The 21,211-nt window shown below is 51.3% G+C and overlaps 10 protein-coding genes across 10 annotated transcripts; 6 read left to right on the forward strand and 4 right to left on the reverse strand.

Annotated features, from left to right (window-relative positions):
* Positions 1-315: 315 nt before the first annotated feature.
* Positions 316-1,143, forward strand: A1O5_10578 (uncharacterized protein; the record flags this gene model as incomplete). Its single annotated transcript, XM_007751154.1, has 1 exon — positions 316-1,143. The coding sequence occupies one exon, from the start codon at positions 316-318 to the stop codon at positions 1,141-1,143; it is 828 nt and encodes a 275-aa protein (XP_007749344.1).
* Positions 1,144-1,454: 311 nt separating this feature from the next.
* A1O5_10579 (uncharacterized protein) lies at positions 1,455-2,468 on the reverse strand (the record flags this gene model as incomplete). The annotated part of the gene is made up of 1 exon (XM_007751155.1): positions 1,455-2,468. One exon carries the CDS (start codon positions 2,466-2,468, stop codon positions 1,455-1,457), a length of 1,014 nt encoding a protein of 337 aa, XP_007749345.1.
* Positions 2,469-3,131: 663 nt separating this feature from the next.
* On the forward strand, positions 3,132-3,859 carry A1O5_10580 (uncharacterized protein; the record flags this gene model as incomplete). The annotated part of the gene is made up of 3 exons (XM_007751156.1): positions 3,132-3,138; positions 3,213-3,338; positions 3,441-3,859. The coding sequence occupies 3 exons, from the start codon at positions 3,132-3,134 to the stop codon at positions 3,857-3,859; spliced, it is 552 nt and encodes a 183-aa protein (XP_007749346.1).
* A 4,354-nt stretch (positions 3,860-8,213) lies between these two features.
* A1O5_10581 (uncharacterized protein) lies at positions 8,214-9,688 on the forward strand (the record flags this gene model as incomplete). The annotated part of the gene is made up of 2 exons (XM_007751157.1): positions 8,214-8,503; positions 8,587-9,688. 2 exons carry the CDS (start codon positions 8,214-8,216, stop codon positions 9,686-9,688), a joined length of 1,392 nt encoding a protein of 463 aa, XP_007749347.1.
* A 135-nt stretch (positions 9,689-9,823) lies between these two features.
* Positions 9,824-10,843, reverse strand: A1O5_10582 (uncharacterized protein; the record flags this gene model as incomplete). The annotated part of the gene is made up of 1 exon (XM_007751158.1): positions 9,824-10,843. The coding sequence occupies one exon, from the start codon at positions 10,841-10,843 to the stop codon at positions 9,824-9,826; it is 1,020 nt and encodes a 339-aa protein (XP_007749348.1).
* A 606-nt stretch (positions 10,844-11,449) lies between these two features.
* On the forward strand, positions 11,450-12,371 carry A1O5_10583 (uncharacterized protein; the record flags this gene model as incomplete). Its single annotated transcript, XM_007751159.1, has 2 exons — positions 11,450-11,790; positions 11,846-12,371. The coding sequence occupies 2 exons, from the start codon at positions 11,450-11,452 to the stop codon at positions 12,369-12,371; spliced, it is 867 nt and encodes a 288-aa protein (XP_007749349.1).
* Positions 12,372-12,684: 313 nt separating this feature from the next.
* A1O5_10584 (uncharacterized protein) lies at positions 12,685-13,787 on the reverse strand (the record flags this gene model as incomplete). Its single annotated transcript, XM_007751160.1, has 2 exons — positions 12,685-13,069; positions 13,117-13,787. The coding sequence occupies 2 exons, from the start codon at positions 13,785-13,787 to the stop codon at positions 12,685-12,687; spliced, it is 1,056 nt and encodes a 351-aa protein (XP_007749350.1).
* Positions 13,788-14,344: 557 nt separating this feature from the next.
* Positions 14,345-16,332, forward strand: A1O5_10585 (uncharacterized protein; the record flags this gene model as incomplete). Its single annotated transcript, XM_007751161.1, has 2 exons — positions 14,345-15,389; positions 15,458-16,332. 2 exons carry the CDS (start codon positions 14,345-14,347, stop codon positions 16,330-16,332), a joined length of 1,920 nt encoding a protein of 639 aa, XP_007749351.1.
* A 370-nt stretch (positions 16,333-16,702) lies between these two features.
* On the reverse strand, positions 16,703-18,270 carry A1O5_10586 (uncharacterized protein; the record flags this gene model as incomplete). The annotated part of the gene is made up of 2 exons (XM_007751162.1): positions 16,703-18,141; positions 18,198-18,270. 2 exons carry the CDS (start codon positions 18,268-18,270, stop codon positions 16,703-16,705), a joined length of 1,512 nt encoding a protein of 503 aa, XP_007749352.1.
* Positions 18,271-19,177: 907 nt separating this feature from the next.
* On the forward strand, positions 19,178-21,147 carry A1O5_10587 (uncharacterized protein; the record flags this gene model as incomplete). Its single annotated transcript, XM_007751163.1, has 2 exons — positions 19,178-19,659; positions 19,734-21,147. The coding sequence occupies 2 exons, from the start codon at positions 19,178-19,180 to the stop codon at positions 21,145-21,147; spliced, it is 1,896 nt and encodes a 631-aa protein (XP_007749353.1).
* Positions 21,148-21,211: the final 64 nt, after the last annotated feature.

Raw genomic sequence — 21,211 nt, forward strand, 5'->3', positions numbered from 1 at the left:
CCAGATTCTACTTCCCCAGCTTTCCCTGTTTTCGGGCCCGCCGGGGAAAACCCTACCATATTGCCCCATGTGTGGGTGTATCTTGGGCGCTGGAAGAGTCTCAACCCGGCTGTTGAGCAGCAATGTCGGCTTCAAACGCACCGGGGCAGAATAGGTTCCGACGTATATTTCGAACTTCAACCTCGGTGTTCGAGATTCAAGGGCCTCACATTAACACGGCGGAAGGAATCCTAACTCTTTAAATCTGGACTTTTTACACTCCACTTCACTTCGTCACAGCGTCCCTCACCGAGTGCGTCACTCTTCGTTAAACCCATGGCTACGACCATTGCGATCCTCGGCGCGACAGGGAAGACAGGGCGCGAAGTGCTGCAGCGACTTCTTCCACTTCAGGATGTGAATATACGAATCTACGTGCGGTCGGCCACGAAGCTCGTCGACCTTTTCCCGTCGCTGCCTTCGCATCCGCGCGTTTCAATCTTTCAGGGCCCACTCGGCGACGTCGAAAACATGTGCAAGTGTCTGAATGGTGCCGAGCGGGTCGTCTTCACCCTCGGTGAAAACGACAATCGCCCGGGCGTGAGCGTGATCGAGGACGGTGCGAGGACGGTCATTGCCGCTCTGGAGGCGTTGCGGGGGGACAAACAAGACTGGCAGCGACCGCGGGTTCTGCTTCTGTCGTCTGCGACGTGGAATCCCACCTTGGCTGCCGTGCGGCCGGCCGTGATCCACTGGGCAATCAAAACCGCCTTTGTCCACCCTTACGCGGATCTGCGACGAGGCCAAGCGGTCTTTCTAGCCGCCTCGCCGCTGGTCAGTGTCGTCCTCGTGCAGCCCAACGGCCTTATCGAGGACGAACCCAGCGGGCACGAGATCAACATCGACCGAGCCACCCTTACCGTGACTTACGGCGACCTAGGCGCTGCGTTCGTCGACCTGGCTTGCGACAGAGAATTCGACGCCCTGCCCGCAGTCGGTGTGTCGAGCAAGAACGGCGACAACGGCCTGAAGTACGGCCCCATTCTCGGGTACAGAATCATTAGAGGTCTGTGCGCCACGTATATCCCGGGGTTCTGGCACATGCACAAGTTGGTTGTCTCGACAGTCGCAACGTTGACGTTTAAAGGAAAAGCGGCGTCATAGGACCTGGCACTTTCTTCTCTTCCACATTTTTACCGGGGGGTGTCTTTCTCGCGGCAATGGCTCTTTTCATTTCACGTTCTCTGCAGACGGTCGAATACTAAGATGAAATTGGGCATGAGCTTCCTCGCGCGGGGTTACTGAGATGAGATCGGACTAAATCTATACTGCCGCGACTACCGCGGGTCCTTTTCCCAATGAATATTTTTCCCCGTCATAAATCGAACTCTGACGTTGGTTTGCAAGAAGAGCAAGGATGGATTCATCTGTGTTTCGGAACCCTTCCGGAACCCTTCGACGGTTACTTCGTGCAACTATAGATAGCCAGCCTTGGAGTAATACTCCCTTGCACCCTCGTGGAGCGGAATCGGAGGGCGTGCTATCTTTTTTGGTTCAAGAGGATAACTCAACGGGCTCTTCTCGGGGGGGAGATGCTTGTATTGTCCTTCGATCATGTGCCTCGTCTCCACTAGGCACCAGGCAAGAAGATACGCCACATCTTTCGGCATGTCGTCTCTAACCAGGATGACGAAGTCGGAGAAATCCAACGCCGGGATTTCCTGGGTCAAGTTCATCCAAAAGCCGGCCGGGAGAGAGTTCGCTCCTAGTCCAAGAGTTTGTTGCAGCGCCTCCAAGGCGTCTGGTTCAGCTGGTAGTGGTACCAGTCTATTGGTCTCGATCAGTCCGCTCCACCATGGTGTCATGATGGCTTCTTGAAGAAGAGCGTCAGCTTTCCCTTCCTCGACCAGCGCCACACACTGCTCTGGCCTTTGAGCCGTCAGGAAAACCCCTCCCCATCCCTCCACAGTGGCCTTTGAAATCTGGTGAGCATTCAAGAACTCGTTGGCGACGTATCCGATAAAGTTGGTTCCGTCATCGACCGACGTGGCGATCCGCAGGGCTGGTTTTCGTTCCCGGAGCTCTCCGTAGGTTTTGATGCCGTAATTCGGGTCGACAGCGAGTACCATCCGGTCGTTCTGGGGGAGCACACCCAAGGCACGCAAGTGCGGCATCGCTGTCGTAAAAGGGCTTTCACCTGTAAGGGCTCGTCGCATCAGCGCGGCTGGCGTGGCAATGGCCAGGTCGATGGCTCCTTCATTGAGCTGCTTCAACCCGTCTAGGCCTCCATCTCGTAGGCTCCAGATCGCGGAGCGGCTTCCGGGACCGGTTCGATCACAGAACTCCTGCGTGAGCCATGAGCAGATCCGGTGAAAGTTGGCTCCGCCCCAGTCGCCGACCAGTCTGAGCGTGTAGGATCGAAGTAATCTGGGCTCTCCTTTTCCGTCGATCTCGAGACCCTCGATGTCTGGGACGGGGGCTACTGACATGGTATTTTCTCTTGAAGCACGAGCTGAGCTCTTGAAGCACGAGCTGAGAACAAAATAAAAGGAGGGAATGAAAGGGAAGATTGGAGAGCAGTTCAGACTCATAGGGAAAGGAAACCTAGATAGACGTCCGATAGATATATAACGCTCTGTTCCGATTCCGACGAGCCCACGGCAAGTGGGAACCGAAGCAAACGCATAAGATCATTCGGTTTCTATGAGGTTAGGATCCGGCTTGGTATTGTGCAAACGGTGCTCGCTTACTATTGAGAAGGCAATAAACTCCTCCAGAACGCGCCATAATACAGACTTTCTTGCCTGTTCTATCACCCAAATCTTGAATTTGACGTGTGAGGTTTGGGCGTACTATCCAAAAGTTCTATTTTCTATGCTTATAGCTTCAAGTTTCGACCTCCGTGCGAGATACCGCGCCCATCTCGCCTGCAGATTCTTCGGGGCCTTTACCAACTCAGTAGCAGCACCAGCAGTGAGACCTTAAATAGCTTTGCGACACGTGCATCAAAGGCAGCCATATCCTTCATTACCAGTAGTAACGGAGTCTTGCTATAGCAGTGGGCTTGCCTGAGCCATCTGACATGAAGCAGCATCCTGCGTGCGTACGGACATCTCTCTTTCGGACATCCAAACCAGCCTGATGTCTTCATCATGCCGCGTAATATGGCCCCTGCCAATGGCTCTTCCCTCAAAGAGATCTACTGGCTTACCATGTGTCTGACGCTTCTGCAGTCGAAGCAAATGCCCCCCCGGGTTATATTGAACGATACATCCACAGTGAGATTTACAAGATGTATCCTGCCGTCAATAGCATCGTACACAGTCATGCAAGTGCTGCCGTTCCATATAGGATCTTAGGTATGGTACACCAGACTTGACAGTCCGTGAACACGCTCTGCGAAATCCATCCAACCCCCGGATAGTCCTGATTTGTGCTTGGCCCCACTTAAGTCTTTCTAGACACTTCAACTCCGGTCTATGATGTTGCAGAGCACTATCAACCAGACGAGATCCGCGACCTCCTGATCCGGAGTGTTCCTCTCGGGCAGGCACTCGCATCGTCTTTCTCCAAGAGACATTCTGGTTTGACAGGACCAGACCATGCCGTAGTCTTTATGCGTGGTCATGGTTCCAGAGTGGTACCATCCAGCATCGAAGACTGCATCTTCCGCGCAAATTACACCAAAGAAAATGCTCTCATTCAGACAACGAGTCTTGGGCTGAGGAACGCATATCACAACTTTGATGAAGCACAAATTCAGCATCTGCATTACGACGAGATTGAAGGGACTAAGACTATGGGAGAAGCCACTTGTCACCGGCCATGGGGGCTCCAGCTTCGGGGGGTGGAAGATGCAACACCGTATGGCAAGGAATAGAAGCCAGCTCGAGCATGGTTCTCTGCTGGTCCCACAACTTGCCCAGTCCTAGTTATACTCAGCTCCTTTGGTTGCTTGCGCTAGAAGGAGGTGGGTGCATCTACAACCGTAAATGTCCCACAGAAACCCGTTCAGTTCAGTCGGTTCTAAAATTTCCCGTTCTCCGGTTGGGATTCTGCTCTGTTGGTGCACCGTCAGGGAGATACACGGTGCGAAATAGGGTATTGTGTCCAGTCGGAGAAACGTCCGATTGTCCCACCTTTAAATGGAAATCCCCGCGTTCCGACTCCACAGACTCAGCCATCCCTACTTGTAGAAGTATGTAATAGTTTCAGCAAGTCTGGTGGGGGAGCGAATTTCCTACCGAATCTGGCGGTCTGTGCCGCTGCTTTCAAAAGATCCCTTTCACAAGGCGCTTTTGATTTATTCCCACATCAGCCTCTCGCCCTTGACCGTTTCAAAGGTTGAGTTGGGCCCGGTTACTAGTCTCGTGACTGCCTCGCCTTTGCCTAAGGCTACGTTTCGCGATGAGACGGGTGTCCTTTACCTGTCAACGGTTTCGATATCAAGTGTCGTAGTTTCCACATAGACATGGAAAATTATGTACGGCAGCATGAGAAAACCCCTTCATCTCGAGGTGGTATCATGTTGCCATTGTTTGCGGTGAAACATGAGGGTCACGAATCAGTCTGGATCGATCTGGAGATGTTCAAGATGGTGGAGAGCTCCGCCCGGGAATGTGGCCGCATGTTGGACAACAGTCTTGGATATCTTGGTTGACTAAGGAGAAAGGGGAAATCTATGTACCCGGTAATACATAGCGGAAGGATTGTGCGTGGAAAATTCCGCAGTACCCAGTAGTGGTTCTGCGATCGGGTAACCTACCCTATAGGGTTGGGGCCAAGTCAACACAGCAATGCCGAACGAAATAGGCATAGCGCGTAAATAGACAACTATTTCGGCTTACAACGTCTGTTTAGTCCGTCCGACCCAGCTCCCTTTGCTCTCTTTGTTCCCTTTCACTTTAACCGTCGCGCGCTTCGGTCGCTCTTGCGTTCTCTGTATCGCTGCGCAGAAGCAAAAATCTCGCTAACGACTTGTGGACAATGACACCGGCGCCCCGAGTTCGGCTCAATCTTATCCAGATGCCGGGTAAGACCCGGCGATCCGTGGCCTGCAATCATTGTAGGGCAAAGAAAATCCGGTGTATGCCCACAATCGGTAATTGCCGAAGACCCATGTTGCTCATCGTTCGATAGGCAATGGGAACACTCCATGCGACAATTGCCTGGATCGAGCCGAAGAATGTGTCGTCACGCGCAGACGCCGTCTACGCGTCCAGGGCTGCCAGAATCCTGATGAACGTATACTCCTGCACGACAACAATGGTACGTCGAAACATTCATTCTGTCCCTAGCTGTACCTCAGACTTGCGTAAAATAATAACTAAAAACACAATCCAGGTGCGTACTCTGAGACGAATGTAGGTTTGAGCCCACACACGTACAGAGGCAGTTCCGTGGCACTTTCGTCCAGCGGCCATCACAGCCGTCGTAGTGAACTGTCAAGCACATCTCAAGATTTAGACTAATGTACCTCAGGATCGTATGTTGGAGGCTCGTCCGGGACAAGCAAACCCTGGCATCTTTCAATCACAACCACTCATCTCAATTCCTCAACAATATGAATGCCCGCCACAAGAGGAGTGTGAACCATCGATTGATGTCTTTGACAATCGAGAACTTGGGCAGGAGGATAACAGCCTATATGCCACGGATACGGTAGGCTAGTTACCGTAGGCCGTCTGCCACAATGCTGATTGTTCGTCTAGCTCAATTTTGAGTACTATGGTTCGTCAAGTTGGGCCAGTGCAGAATGTGGCATTGATACATGACAGGCCCGCGCTGTATGATGTCTTTCTACTCTCAACCTGCAGAGGACTGGGTTATTTCCAAAGTGAAATCGCCAGATTACTCCAGCACTGTGAAGCGCCTCGTTCGAGAATCAGCTCGAATGCTCAAAATGAGTCGCGGCACATTGTCGACTTGCCGAGAACCAGAGCCACCTCCAGAAGTTGCGTGGCAATACACGGGTGGTATTCTCATCTCCTAGCCCCGTATAGGCCTTCTTAAGCTGATGCGCGAAATTTTGGTATAGCTTACTTCGAGGAGGGACTGGACCGCGCCTTTGGCGTGGTCGAACGTACCTTATTCGAGTCCCGGCTCCGCGCACATTTCAGCGGCACGCACAACCCCGTCACAGATGAGAAGGCCTGGTACGCACTACGCAATGTCGTCTGGGCGCATGGGTGCCGGATTCTAGGTTCTAAGACGAGAACCTTCCACGAGACCCTACAAGCCTCATGGGCCTTTTTTCAAAACGCACTCTCTGTGCATACTGAGACCATCTTCCTGCACACTTCTTTGATGGGTGTACAAGCCCTTATATCAATGGTAAATACCTTGCTTCGGTCGATACTCGAGCAGTGGAGACTGACGTTTTTTGATAGGCGTACTTCAGTGAGGGTATAGGTGAAGTATCTTTACAATATACATTATGTACGGACGCCTTGCGACTTGCGTGCTCGAAAGGACTGCACAGACAGCCTTCTAACTCCTGGAAAATCCCCCCACATGAGGTTAAGCATAGGAACTGGATATTCTGGTCCATTTACTGTCTGGAGAAACAAATTTGCTCCCGTTCGGGTCGCCCATCGGTATGTCTCCCAGCGGTAATATATCTCATTTCAGGTATCTAAACTTTATTAGATAATGGATGACGACGAGATAAGTTGCCAAGTACCTCTAAGCGCGCTTAGTGGACGATCGAGCGATACTTTCTATTGTCACACGCTTATCAAAATGATGCAGCTCGCTTCTACAGCTAAAAAGCGGCTTTCGAGTGCGCGTGCTCTCAGGCAACCAATTGAACAGCTGCTTAAAACAGCTCGCAGCTTAAGAAAGGATCTCGCAGAATTCAAGTGCTCAGTGCAGCAGAAAATCTGTCTTGACGACCCAATCGATGTTTCTCGATTACCAGCTGGCCTTACCTTACGCCAGGCCCAATCACTTCAATCTCACTATTTCTGTCTGGTGCTGGACATTAACACTCCATTGACCTATCCTTGGCTAGGGGTCTCCGCCTATGTAGCGGATAATATGGATGTTGCTTCCCAGGTCGAGGCTTCGCTTGACGAGGTGGCGCAGGCATCACGTTCTGCTATTCTGGCAAGTAGACAAATAAATATCGACGGTGGCTGCTCTGCCTTGTAAGGTTCCTTTTTTTCAATAGGCTTCTCCAGTGGCTAAAGGTACTGTCGAACGAATGCTGACTCCTGTCCAGAATTGCACGATACGCACCACTGTACAGTTTCATCAATCTCTTCATTCACATTTTACGAGACACTACTCAGTCCACCGTTCAGTCAGATCTGGTGCTTTTAGGTATGTATCCGGATTCAATTTTGTACAAGGTACGGTCCAACACGGGCTCGGCCTGGCGAATGCATATCCTCACCCACAAGTGACTGACAAAAGTCCCATTCAGATATTGCGTTAGGATACTTCTCTAACCTCGAATTTGTTACCGGTCTCCAATTGCCACGGCTTTTCGTGAGAGAGTTGTGCCACTTCGCCCGCCTTGCTGTAGAGCGTAAGGGGGAAGCCCAAGAGAACAGTGTCGGGCAAATAAACAACGGAGAAATTGGGGGCCATGAGAGTTCTCAAATTGCAAACCTAATACCTGATTCTGTGGCCCTCGACGACACAAGCACTCTTCCTTTATTCGTAAGACTTCCTACTGACTACCATCATCTTGTTCCGGTACCACTTCTCCAACTGTGCACGATGCTGATACAATATTTTCAGGAAAAGGACTTCTTTGGATTCCTTCCAGCCGAGGACCTTGAGACATGGAGTACTCTTATTCCGTTCGAGGAGGTTGGTGGCTTGATGTTGTAAAGGTTCACTATGGTAGTCTCGAAGGGAGAAAAGCCGTGCTGGATAAGAGAAAAGTCTACTCGCGCCGTTCACTGTCTTCCGGTAATGCTCCACTCCCGATAAAAAGTGCCTCTTCTAACTGTGCATATAAGAATGACACTGCTCAGCGCGAGAGGCCAGTCAGAAAGAATATTTGGGCAACAGAATATCCGGTGTTGGTTGAAGTCCTTTGACCTCGGAGTTTGTCTGTTGGGGAAAGAAGCACCTCCCCGCACATCCAGTTGGGGATTTTTGGAGTACTTAAATGTCCTCCAGACCTTGGAGTAATGCGGCAGATTGATTTTACCTCAAGCATCCATAACACAACTTCGGCTGGATCCCTGGCAAGAGGCTTGATCAAGCTGCAACACGTAAAGATGGCCACCAACGGCGATTCGAAGCACCCAGCAAGCCTTACTCATCTGGCAGCAAGACGTATTCGTCAAATTGCGACTGAAGAGCTGTCTCAGCAACTGTATGACAAGGCGACCTTCTGCATTATTGATTGGCTTGGTGCAGTGCATACTGGCCTGTTGCTGCCATGGAAGGACGCGCTGGTGAAGTATGCGAAACTGAATCGTGGGATAGCAGAGGCATATGCATGGGGCATTGACGGAGATGTCTCGACTGAGACGGCGGCCTTCGTAAATGCAACGTTAGCACATAGGTGAGTCTGTCGAACGCGATTTTATGCCGGGCTTTGGCCTGTTGAGCGTGCGTTGGCTTGGGATGATTGCTTACCGGCTAAAGTGCCATCCGGGATGACATGCACCTCGAGGCATGTTCCCACATTGGTTCGATTGTAATTTCAGCTGCTCTTGCCCTCGCCCAGCGCGAGAGATGGTCTGGAGAGAAGCTATTGCGGGCGATCATTGCCGGCTACGAAATGGCCGCGCTTCTTGGATCAGCGATCCGTCACCGTGGGAATTTCAACGCGCACTTCCGTCCTAGTGGCCTCATTGGCGCCTTTGGAGTCGCAGCGGCAGCGATCGCGGCAGAAGGAGTGGAAGAAACAGTTGCTGTAAACGCGCTCGGCTTTGCCGTCAGTATGGCTGCTGGTACCAACGAATGGGCCTGGAGTGGAGGCACCGAGATCTTCGTTGAAATGGGTGTGGCAAGCCGGGCTGGTATTGCCAGCTTCGATCTGGCAAATGCTGGCTTCGAAAGCAGCGACACAGCCCTTGAAGGCAAGGATGGCTTTTTCAATGCGCTCGGGGTTGGACCTGCTGGAGCAGAGGATTTCAAAGATTGGATCGAGAAATATCCTATTGGCAAAGGCGTCCTGGACGTGCGTTTCAAGCCGGTTGCTGGATGCAACTACGCCCAAACGACTTCTGCAGTTGCTGTTCGGATTTACCAGAAGCATAAACTGGGCGAAATCGACCGCATTCAGATCACCGCTACCACGCAAGCAGTAAAGTACCCAGGATGTGACAACGCAGGTCCTTTGAACACCATTCAAAACACAAAGATGAGCATCCAGTTTGGAGTATGCGCTGCCCTAAGTTTTGGCAAATTGGACGAGGACATTTTCAAGTGCTGTGATGACAAGCGAGTCAACGAACTCATCTCAAAATGTGGGCTAGATGCAAGCTCCGAGTATGACAAGATGTATGCGCGGGGACTTCAGCCGGCAATGGTGGAGGTCACGCTGGCAGATGGTACGGTGCTTCGAGAAAGTGCTGAGGATGTGCCATGGTTGACCGAAGGTGATGTTGAAGCTCGCTCCATCTCGGAGCAAGCACGAGATATTTCAAAAGATGCAGCAGTGAAGGTTGTCGAGGCGTGCAAGGGATTAAGAGATCTTGCGCAGGGGGATGAGCTTCTCGTACACCTCAGGTCAAGGCGGTGATTGAGGGCTCTGGACGACTCTAACTGGCAAACTAGCCTTTCCAGGCATGCTTAACCTATTTCGATTCCTTCAACATCTAGATGAAGCTGACCCTGTCGTTCTCAGTCTCTCCATGCCCCATGACGTTTGCGATACTCAAGCTTGATTGTTCAAATGGCCATTGGCCCGCTCTGCTGCTGGTATTTTAACCCTCAAAAGATTCTCCGCGTTTTTATACGCAATAAGCTCGAGCTGCTCCTCATTCACAAGGCCACTCTTCTCCAGCTCTTCGAAGAATTTGAGGCCGTGTTCATTGGTCGTGAATGGGTAATCGACGCTGTACATGATCCTTTCAACCTTGGTGTTGGCGAGGATACAGCGCATGGGATCGACACTGTACGCAGCTGATGTTGTGATCCAGATATTCTCATTCCACACCTGTCCAAAGGGCCGATTTCGTTTGCCCATGACCGACTCTTGGTCCATGATTCTCTGCAACATGAATGGCATCATCTCGCCAAAGTGGCCGAGAATGATCTTTAGCTTCGGGAACTTGTCAAACACTCCTGCTGCATGCAATCGAAGCACATGGAGGCCGACCTCGCTGTGCCAGCCCCACATTGCGCCTCCCATCACAGTCATAGAACGAGGTGGATAGTTCCCAGCGTAGGATCTTTGAAAGAATTCTGGCGTTGGCCACGACGGGTGGAGGTAGATGGGGACGTCCAAGTCTTGCAGCTTTTGCCAGAGAATGTCGTATTCGTTCCCGTCGCAGAATTTGTCATCGGTTTTGTGATCGACCAGCGCACCCACGAAGCCAAGCTCTTTGACCGTCCGCTCTAGCTCGCTCGCTGCAGCCCCAGGATGTGCCATGGGCAAGACGGCAAACCCAGCAAAGCGCTTTCTGGTCTGCTCTGTCTTGCGTATCTCGCTTGCCAGTTGATCATTGCCAGCTCGGCAGACCTCGAGCGATGGATTGTCGGAAGCGCAGTGGGAAATAACTTGGAGGGCCACGTTGCCGTGGTCCATCTCTGTGAGACGGAGGTCGCCGGCGTCGAAGAGTCTCTTGAGTGCTCCTGGCCATTTAGTGATTCCTTCTTTCAAGGAGCTGTCGTATGAGTCGAAGACCGCCTGCGAGTACCAGTGTTCCTCGAGCGTGATAAATGGCGGAGTCATATTGAATGAGGTCTGATAGTTTCAATGACCTACTCAGCGGGCGATGGAATTGCGGACAGCAAACACAGAGAGAAACCAGGCACGGAGTATAAGCTTCGAGCTGAGAAGTTGAGGACCACGCACTCAGCGAGATCTCGCTGGTCTTAACGCGATAGCTCCCACTTGTGCAAACTATTTTCAGTCAGTATGCCAACTAGTCCGTCGCAGTGTTCTTCACACAATCATGGCTCGGGGTCATCTTGTCGAGCATTCCGAGACCACAAGCCAGTGCGAGAGTTATTCCTGTCAGGAGACCCATAAAGACACCTCTTTCGTTCGGCATTTCCCAATATGCTCGGCACCACCAGAAATGCGATCTTTGTTCTGGCTAGCGATTCGACAATTTTTGCAAATCCGTCATGAGTGAATGCGCCCGGATCTTCCAGACGCCAAAAGGCATTTCTAAACGAAAATTCGGGTCCAGGATCCAAGTTGAATGCTAACCCAAGTTGAACCTACTCGTCTCTGAGCGCCGTCTATATTTTCCGCTGGAGACCAATTTGCGGATCACATTTGACCGATGAAGCAATTTTCCTGCTTCAAACCCTAGTTGAATTCAATTCTGCTATGGTCCCTCCCACGGCAATCGTCACCGGTGGTTCCTCTGGCATAGGGGATGCACTAGTACACCACCTCGTCTCCATGCAATGGAGAGTTGTCATCGCCGACATCAATCCTCCAAGAGAGGTCATTCCCGACACATTATTCATTCGGACCGATATCGCCTCCTGGCAGGACCAAGCCGATATGTTTAAGCAAGCCTACGCATGGAGTAGACGTCTGGACTTTGTTGCGCTTAATGCGGGTGTCGACGACAGAGACGATATATTCGGTACGCTCTCTAACGATGTGAACGAGCCACCACAGCGGCCCGATACTAAGCCCTTTGATGTGAACATTACTGGGACGTAAGTCATTTAATGATACTGTTTCTATTAGAGCGCTAACCTTTCATACTGATAGATACTACGGCATCAAACTTTCTGCTCACTACATGACCGTTCCAAGCACAGAAGCCGGCAAGCGTAACGCTGGTGGTAAGATAGTCATTACAGCGTCTGGAGGAGGTATCTATCCTATTCCTATCCTCCCTCAATATGTAGCCAGCAAGCACGCTCTTGTTGGGCTTGTTCGGGCCCTGGGGAGAAACCAAGCCACCTCCAAGGCCAACGTTCGCATCAATGCCGTCTGTCCTGCCATCGTCGACACTCCAGCCCTGCCACCGGGCCTAGTGAGCAAGCTTCCTCCGGACCAGATCACACCAATGAGCACTGTCATTCGCTGTTTTGATGCTTTGGCGGATCTTACCGACGTCGGGGACGAGGACTGGGTCCTGCGAGGAAGGACAGGAGAGACACTGGAAGGAAACGGGGATGAATTGATATGGCATCGCCCGCCCGAGCGGCGCGGCGGAAAATTTGTGAGGGAAACTGGCATGCTGGCCGTGGCACAGGCATACAAGGAGAAAGCCGAAAGGGCTGCGGTATAGGTCGAGGGGTAGGTCTGCTGAGAAACAAAACTGGATTTGATTTAATCAGATGGAAATCACTCTGGTCAGCGATATTAATGGCAAAGCAATGATATTAACTGAATAATTGGTATTCAGCGCCGACAGAGCCCCTGACGAGAGCACCCAGACCCAGCCTTGCCATTTGAATTGCTCCTTACATCGTATTTGCACGGCGGAGCATACAGCCACGAGCGGGTCTTTATTCTGGCGCATCATACTTTCGTATCGCGCGTACTTTGGAGCTTCCATGTGAGACATCTTGAACATTGTCTCCTGTTGCTTTCCCATCCTTTCAATTATGCCACTTGTACGCCGCGTACACCTGCAAGATTCCCGTCACTGATGATATGATCCCGAAAACCACCGTCAGGATGAAGACAATAACGGCAACGACAAAGGTTGCCCACTCGACCCGCTTGCGCCTGTCATAGTACCACTGCCGGAGCAGCCTTTGCGTGGAGTCATTGTAACGCTTTTGGATGTGTTCGAGCCTTTCGCCGAAAAAGGGGTATGTGCCGAGACTGAGACGGTTCATCTCGACTATGGGGGCTTCGAGGTCGGCTCGATACCTTTTGACATATTCTCGCGTACGTCTGCCAGACTTCCGGCCAGCGGTGGGAAAAAGTAGCTGCAGAGTTTTCTGCACCTCGACCACGAAGGCTTCTGGGTACACGATTCTAATGCACATTAGCATTTCCAACTCTCTGTCGAAATAGTAACTCACATTTTCTCTGACAGTCTGTGAACTTCAAGAGCTCTCGCACAGCCGAAAACCCTGATTATCCATCGGCAATCCGGATCAAACGTCAAGTGCTCGCTCAAATCCCCGGTGGATTGAAACTCAAAGCCACCTTTCCGAATCAGGCTTTTGGCAGAGAAGTCTGCCGAAAGTGTCTTTAGACTTGGGCTGCTCCTAGGCCATAGTGAACTCGACACTGCCTGATGGAGCTGAAGACCCGCCGATGTTTGTCCAGGTTGTGGTTGGACTGTAGCAGAATCTGAGAGGTTTGGATCGACGAAAAGCCATAGCCTGAGAGCTAATTTCAAGGCCATTCGTGTCGCATCATGCGTCGATTTCAACAGAAATGGTGGTGGATCATTTCTAATGTCGTCCTCGATTTTCTCAACTGGTTGGTCCCATCGCTCCCGTACAAATTGAACAAATCTGATCACTTCTTCGGCCGCGTTATCAGTGTTGGAGAAGCTGATACTAATGCCATCAACAACCCGTCGGTCTTGCAACAATTTCAGATAGTGTTTGAAATACGCGTCAGCCTCATCCCAAGTAAGGGAGGCTGTCTCCTTCGGCTCAGGCGGCAGAACGCGCCAAATGCCGTTGAGAAGATTGCGGATGGTGTCCTTTCGTTCCGTCGTCTGATGTTGAAAGCAATTCATCCTGAGTTTGAGAATGGTGTTCAAAACCACGTACGGCGCATGGCGTTCAATGACTGCTTTTACACCCCGTGGGATGTGTGACCGGTGAGGCTGTGATTTCTTGCATTGTCCTAATTGGTCGGTGCACTGCAAACCCTGCACCCGAACACTGCCAACGCACAGCCTGCAGGCAAAGTGTAGTGTGCCATGCGCAGCCTCACTTTGATTGACGCATTGCCTTGGAGCGCGTCGAGTCAGAAATGAGAGCGGTTCAAACACCTGCAGAAGACGCCCTGGCTAGTGTCGACCCGTTGCCTTTTGGGCAAATTCCTTGAGGCTGCGCCCACTTACTTGAACATTCACTTTTCGCTCAATATTGACGAGCCGTCTATCTCTATTTGCTGCTGTGGATGCTATCCTTCTTCAAGCTATCGCCCAATGCAATAGAAAAGGCCGGAATAACAAGCATTGTCATCACAGCCTTAAAAACGATGATCTTCCACTGCTGGAGCACCCTCCCAAAGGCAGAGCGACTAGCCTGTATCGGTGAAACTCCTCTTAGAAGGAAAATTGATGGAATGCAAGGTTGGCCGCCGGCAGGCTTCCTGTTGAAGCGATGGGAAGAAGAAATCGATTCCAAAATTGGGAAAATTCTCGGTGACGAGGAAAACCAGTCTCTGGTGCGGGATTCAGGCGGATTGGGCTACACCTGTTCCCATGTATTGCTCATGCTGAGTAGGACGAGGAGGGAGGAGGCAGAGGCCTTCGTCATCTGCTACCATGAGGAGAAAAAGAAAGCCAAGGGGGCTGTAAAGGTCCTCAAAACAAACAAAGAAATGGAGAGGTTTGGGTTCGAATACCTTGCTGTGAAGGGGCCATTGATCTTCACTGGTGATGGCCCATTGGAAGAACCTCACACTGAACACCTTGTTTGGAATATTGACAGCGTCTGCGGAAAGCATGTCCTTGCTTGTAGACCTCCAATCGACAGCCAAACTCAGGGCATACGAGCAACACTGGGTGGGGTGCTCAGATTCGGCCCAGAGAGCTATTACGGGCTAACATCGGCCCATATCTTCTTCAACTTACCTGATCGAACAAAACAATCGACAAGTAGCAGCGAGGATAGGGGTGCTTTCGAAAGCGCTGGAAAGCAAGCCGAGTCGGGGTCTGGTGCCGAAATCAGGCTCCATCCGAGCAACGTCATTCCGAAAACGCCAGCTTTTCATGCCATGTTTTCCATTGGCATAAAAGACGAAGGATATGATTCTGAAGAACGGCATCTAACATTGAAGGCCTCGGATCAGCATATTGGCAACAACAACCTTTACCACCGCTCAACAGCCATTGACACCACTAGGGTCTACAATCCTTCTCTGGATTGGACACTGTTTGAAATCACGAACCCTCGATTTTGGCGTACAAACACTGTTAAGTTCTCACAGAACCACAGCGTCATCCCACGTCCAGGTTATAACAGAACCCGCGCTCCTCTCGGCAATCTTATTGTACTGAGTGGTCCCAGTGGGCCCAGGGAAGGTGTCGGCATAGGGATGAAATCTAACATCTGCCTGCCATGGTCAGGGAAATTTGTCCCAGCGTGGCTGTTGGATTGCGAGTTAGGTACGAATGCTAGAATTCCAAGTGCATGCAATCATTTCTTCAGAGAACTGACAGAGTTTGGTCAACAGGCGTCGGTTCCTGTGGCTCATGGGTCATTGATCCGGAGTCTGGAGTCATATGCGGCATAATCATCGCGGGTAGCCCTCAGACCGGTCTGTCGTGGATGTTACCAGCTGATCCAATCTTCAAGGATGTGTTAGAGAAATGGCAAGATTCATATGAGGCTCCTCAGGACGTTTTTCAGATTTCCAGGTATATGCCGATTAATTTCGAAGTCGGTGAAGACAGAGGTCCTAAAGAAACAAGGAATCATGATGGCGGACAGGGGTCATTGCCCCGGGTCGTGTTGCCTCAGCTCGTGCCTTCGTCGCTGGCGGAGACAGCGAGCCCTTCCAGACCCAGCTCGATGCTTCCCACGATGTCCGAAGCTGGGAGAATCTACGAGCCGTCTGTGATCTCATCAGATCCCTCGAATTTTCCTAAATCAACCGATTATACAGTCTCGGAGCCGGAGAGCAGCATGACCTCCGACCCTGCGCATCAACACCAGCGTATGGAGCAATGGACGGCTTCAAAAACTGATGAGAAAGGTGTCTTGGGCCTTCCAGATGTCGCGTTCGAGTTCGTGGACAAATGCTCAAACGACTTCGGCCCCTGCTATAAATTCATGATGAAGCATCCGCACGTACTCTCGGTCCCTGTGGAATCATTCATCAACGCTGCCTCAGCTGCCCAGGCAAAAAATCTCGGCGGACTCGTGCGCAGCTGCATCACCAAGGCAGTAATGCTTCAGAATTACACCTCCAGGGTTTTCGTGGAGGAGGTCTTGAAGGAGTATTTCGAACCGCTCATCAACGGTGACCAAGAAGCCGTGGGAGAGTTTTTCGCTCGCAGGGACCAGCTTTATAGACAAATCAGAGAACAGTCAGGATCTCAGCAATGACGGGAGCAGGAGAAAGACTGGCTGTCGTTGGTACCTTGGATTGATCCTCGTTTGTGCGGATTAGAAAGCACTTCTTCCAGGCCATTGACGCAAACCATGTGAATTTGACGGGTTCGAGCAACGCCAAAGTACTGTAAGAGAACTTCTACCCGTTTTTGAAAGATTTCTTCCTCTCTGTCAGCAACAGCTGTATAGCAGAGTCACCATTTGAAGATGTCTGCCTTGGTTGATCTAGATTCTGCTGCAAAGAAATGGCCTCTGCAGAATATCTTTGCCCGTCATGTCATTGGGTAAGCACCATGGTAATCGGGTTGGTGTAGGGAGCAGAGAATCTGGGTTGATACCAGAAACTTCAAATTTGACGAAAGGTTCAGGGAGGTCGATTTTGCAACGCCATCAACTTCTCGTCAATTTGCTCGACTGCCCTGTCGACCCTCTCCCACTCTTTCATTAGGAGATCAATCTCATGACTGAAGTTCTTGAGAAATAGTTTGTCTTCTTCTGGCACTGGGATGTTCCCGTTCTTTCTCGTTGGTTCTTCGCTCATGATCTGTGCATACTGAAGACGCTTGTCTCTTATGTGCATTTCGTAATGTTGCTTTCTCTCGAAATAAGCCCTTTTCTCTCTGCGAAGCTCGCCGACCGACGCCCCTTCTTTGGGAACAATCTGATGATTGGCGGGTTCCGTGTCATATCGAGATATCGTAGACGCGCTTATGGGCTCGGACCTAGTTTCTGAACCAACCTTCCAGCTGGGTGCTTGAACTTCTTTTCTAATGAGAGGGCTTGACTGCGACGGAACGAGAGAGTTTTCGGACTGTTCTCGACCTGATGGAGCCGTGTAATAATCACTGTCGGCATACTTGACGCTGGTATCTCGAGGATACGGATTTCGGACGCGTTCCATAGCTAATTCGAGTTGATGCTGGAGTTCTTGCTCACGAAGTTCAAGGGCTTCCCTTTCATCGATAGGGTCTGGACCGTTCTCATCCTCACCTTGAAACTGCAGTTGCCGGAGCTCTAACTTCACTTCCCTCAGTTGTTGCCGTATATCGTCAATCTCTTCCATGAAGGGGAGGTACTCTATCGGGTGCTCATAGGTGGATTCTGCAGCGATCTCGCTTCTCCGAGTCTGGAACGGTTGATCTGTCTTTCTAGATAACTCAAGAACATTTAGCGTCCCGGTGGCATCGATGTCGGAGATCAACATCATTTGCCGGAAGGAGTCGCACTGCCGAAAGAAGGAGGTTATGGATACTTGGAGAGGAGGCGGCATGACGGCACTGTCCGCGCGTTTACCCATTTCCCAATTCCTCACTTCGTTGTTAATTTCCTGGAGGGCTGCCGCGAGAGCGTCCAGTCGGGGCCGGATTTGCTCATTGATACCATTTACCCACAGACTACTGACATTGGAATCTTCACTGCTTTGCTCTTGCGTTCTCCAGGTTCCACGGGAGGCATAGTCTTGTTCGGCAGCTCTTGTGGATTGGGCATTGATCCCATACTTGGCAGTATCTGCTTGTAATGCTGGCGCAGAAGGGGTTGAACATCCAGTGCCCAGTGTTCGCGCAATCAAGGCGTCCGAACCAAATATTGTCTCTAGACTCCCTGCGGAAGGACTGTTCGGATCGTTTGTCTGTGCCTGTTGGCCCGAGCCTGGAATCGAGACATCTTCTGGCAAGGAGGGTGCGAATTCTGATCTCTCAGATAGAACGCCATGCCCAGTCAGGGACGGCAGCTCTGGAGCTGGCTTGGTTCGGTTTCCGGCCGATTCATAGCTCCCGGGGATCTTGTTCAACACTTTACGTTCTGAAGGTACCCAAGTCAGAAACATTTAGAAGGGAACAGCTCAGTCATTGACTTACGTTCCTCGGACGCAGCTCTCAGCTTTCCAGTCCCATGCCGTCGCCCAGTCGCTCTATAATCGCCGTGCTGCATAGATTCATGTCCGCTAGAGCAGATTCCCAAAGACCTTGGGTATGTACGGCATGGTAGCTCATTGACGGGCTGTCAATAATCCAGGCAAAGTAGACAATCCAAGAGCCTTTATTTTTGGTGGGGTCCCTGCACATGGCGCAGCCTCCCAGCCTAAGTTAGAGTCCCCCCTTCCCCGGAAGTTGGGGTTTGGTGGGTTCAAGGCCCTGTCGCCTGTGGCAAGGGCAAACAGCAGGGAAACATCATCTCTCGTCTCTCAGACAGGCTCCTACCCAGTACAGTACTCGGTATCCTTTAGTTGATTTACTGATGAAATATTGGGTCTTGTGTGCGCTTCTTGAGTTTCCATCACGGTGACCCATGTCCTATTGCAAGATTAGGCGCTGGGAAAGGGACGCTCCCGAACCGACTCGCCGAGTAGTTAGGCGAAAAGACCCTAAAGTACGAGGTACTGTGTGCCACAAATCAAGCCTTGATTAGGCAGCAGCATGCTTTGTTTGCTCGAATCATGAGGCGCTTCTGATCGAGTCTGGGCTAAACCCATTATCGTCAGCCTGTCACAGCCCCAAACTTTCAGAAGAGTCCGCATTCCGCCACCTACCTGAATGCTGGATTCTTGCACCTTTCGGCAACATTCACCTTTGGGCTGCGATCCAAGTCTTTACAGTATGAATCTGACTGCCACCGTACGGTTATGTCCCGCCCGCAAGCATCTGCTCATCCTGAACGCGACTTGACGGAACGTAGATCCAAATCTTATAGCGGTACGTGAGGCCGAAGTGAGGGTTTCATCGCACCAAAATTGACATTTCTAGGTCCAGAGACTCCTCATGATCACGCCCGAACTCACAATGCGTCCCAATACACCCCAAGATCTCGTAACGAGTCTGGAAGGCCGCCCCCGTTGCCCATGCACCCTCCTGTCGCCAAATATGAATCAGCCGTAAGGTCACCTTACGATCGCCCGAATCCAACTTTTGCGAGAGAACGTGGCCAACCCCAAGGATACCGCACGGGGGGAGCAGATGAGGCACCCGCTAGGCGCGGAAGCACATTGGATGGAAGCAACCCGGTGGAAGATAACATAGCTGTATCTTTCCATGCGGGCAGAGACGGACGGTACACTCGCCCTGGATACACAAGGGATGGGAACGATGTTGTGGAGGACAAGAGGCATGCGGGCCCGTACCCAGTCTCCCGCTCCGCCAGCGGTGCTTTGCCCACTGATAATCCATACAATCCATTGATGGAAGAGGTGCCAGCAAAGGTGACTTCACCGCCAACCCGCACCTCAAATCGGAAGAATCCAGTCGACAGGCTCACGGAACAGGGCCATGATTTGCACGATTATGGCTTGATCCAAAGAGCCAGTGACTCCGAGCAATTGTCTTTGTACAAGCGCCCGATCAGCTAGTAAGTATGTCGCTTCCATTACCTTCTGACTGGGCAACTGAGTGGATCTTTAGTGGCCCAAGTCGTGGTTCCCCTCTTATTTCCAGAGTGACTGGAGAGCGGAATGCGCAGGAATCACAAATTCGATCGTCAGTCCCGCCATACCACGAATTCACGAGTCAGCTCGAGCGACAAGCCAATCGGACTAGCAATCACAACGACAAGTCTGATATACCGGTTCCTACTAGAATGCCTCAAAGCCAGCCAAGCCTTTCAGATCTTGCCCTCCAATTTGCAAAGATGCCGTACCTCGATTTCGTGGCTGTTGAAAAATTCATTTCCAGGAACCCGGAAATCTTAAAGGTCCACCCTCAGGCTTTGCTAGAAGAAGCGACGAGAGCATTTGCGGGCCCCGAAAAGTCCTTCGCACGAACATGTGTGCAACAAGCTGTGGTGCTCAAGCTGTTAAAAGACCAACCCCGGGCTACCCAGCACAGAATTCTCAACGACTTAAAGCAAAAGGAGGACCAGGTCATGGGACGCTTCTTCGAGCAGCGTGATTCGACTTGGCACGAAGTGGTAAAGGCATCATCCAATGTCGCTCTGAACAGGGTACCGACAGTCGTCGGGGGATCACCACAACGTCCAACTGTCCAGTATCGGCCACCCGAGACTTTGCCTTCGATATCTGCATCACCTGCAATTCTACGTGGCTCGAGGCTCGAGGCCACGGCTTCTTCGTCAATGGGAGACGATGCTTCTCGAACAAGTCGCGTTGGTCAAAGAACTACAGCCACCTCTAATGATCGTGTGCAAAATCCTCGTTCGCCAGTTCACGACTTCACGAGAGATCCAGAACTTGCTGTTTCTCGTGGCAGTCGCGACTCTAGTACGCAACCACCCCTTCTTCCAATCCACGGAAATGATACCTTGGACAGCATGAACACACGACAATTGGACATGCGTTATGTGGTGAGGCCGTCGATATTCTACAAGCCCGGTCGGGTTTTTGCGGTGTTGTGGCACGAGCCGGGCATGCCGTGGGAACGACCGACAAGCAACCCTGCGAGCTATGCCGGTGCTGAGTCGAGAGCCCCACTTGGAGAAGCAATTTACAGCGCTATTCGGAGAATGGTAGTAGTCAGGCAAGATCATGGCTTTTCTGTCTGCATCGCGATTAATTCCTACGCGGGGAGAGGCCTTTCGAAGTTTAGAAATTCACCTCGGGACATTCATGCACACTCACGAATTTATAAGACTGGCGACACTCCGGACTGGGTGAAGGACGAACCACAATCCTCGAGACGAGACATTGAGGTTAACGTTATGAACGACCAGCGATTTCCCCCCTCATCCCGTCTTTGCTACAGCCGCCCATATACCGTGGAACATACCGTCAAAAGCTTGGACGTTGGGGAGATTGCGGAAGCTTCACTACCCTATGTGCTTCGGTATTTCCAATTGGTAAATAGCGTGGCCTCAGAGTGAGGTCATCTCTCACATAGCCTCAAGTAGAGGCCAATTAAAATTATTGCACCGACCCAAAAGAAAA

Source organism: Cladophialophora psammophila (genome assembly GCF_000585535.1).
Source record: "Cladophialophora psammophila CBS 110553 chromosome Unknown aczJe-supercont1.20, whole genome shotgun sequence".
Taxonomy (NCBI): Eukaryota; Fungi; Ascomycota; class Eurotiomycetes; order Chaetothyriales; family Herpotrichiellaceae; genus Cladophialophora; species Cladophialophora psammophila.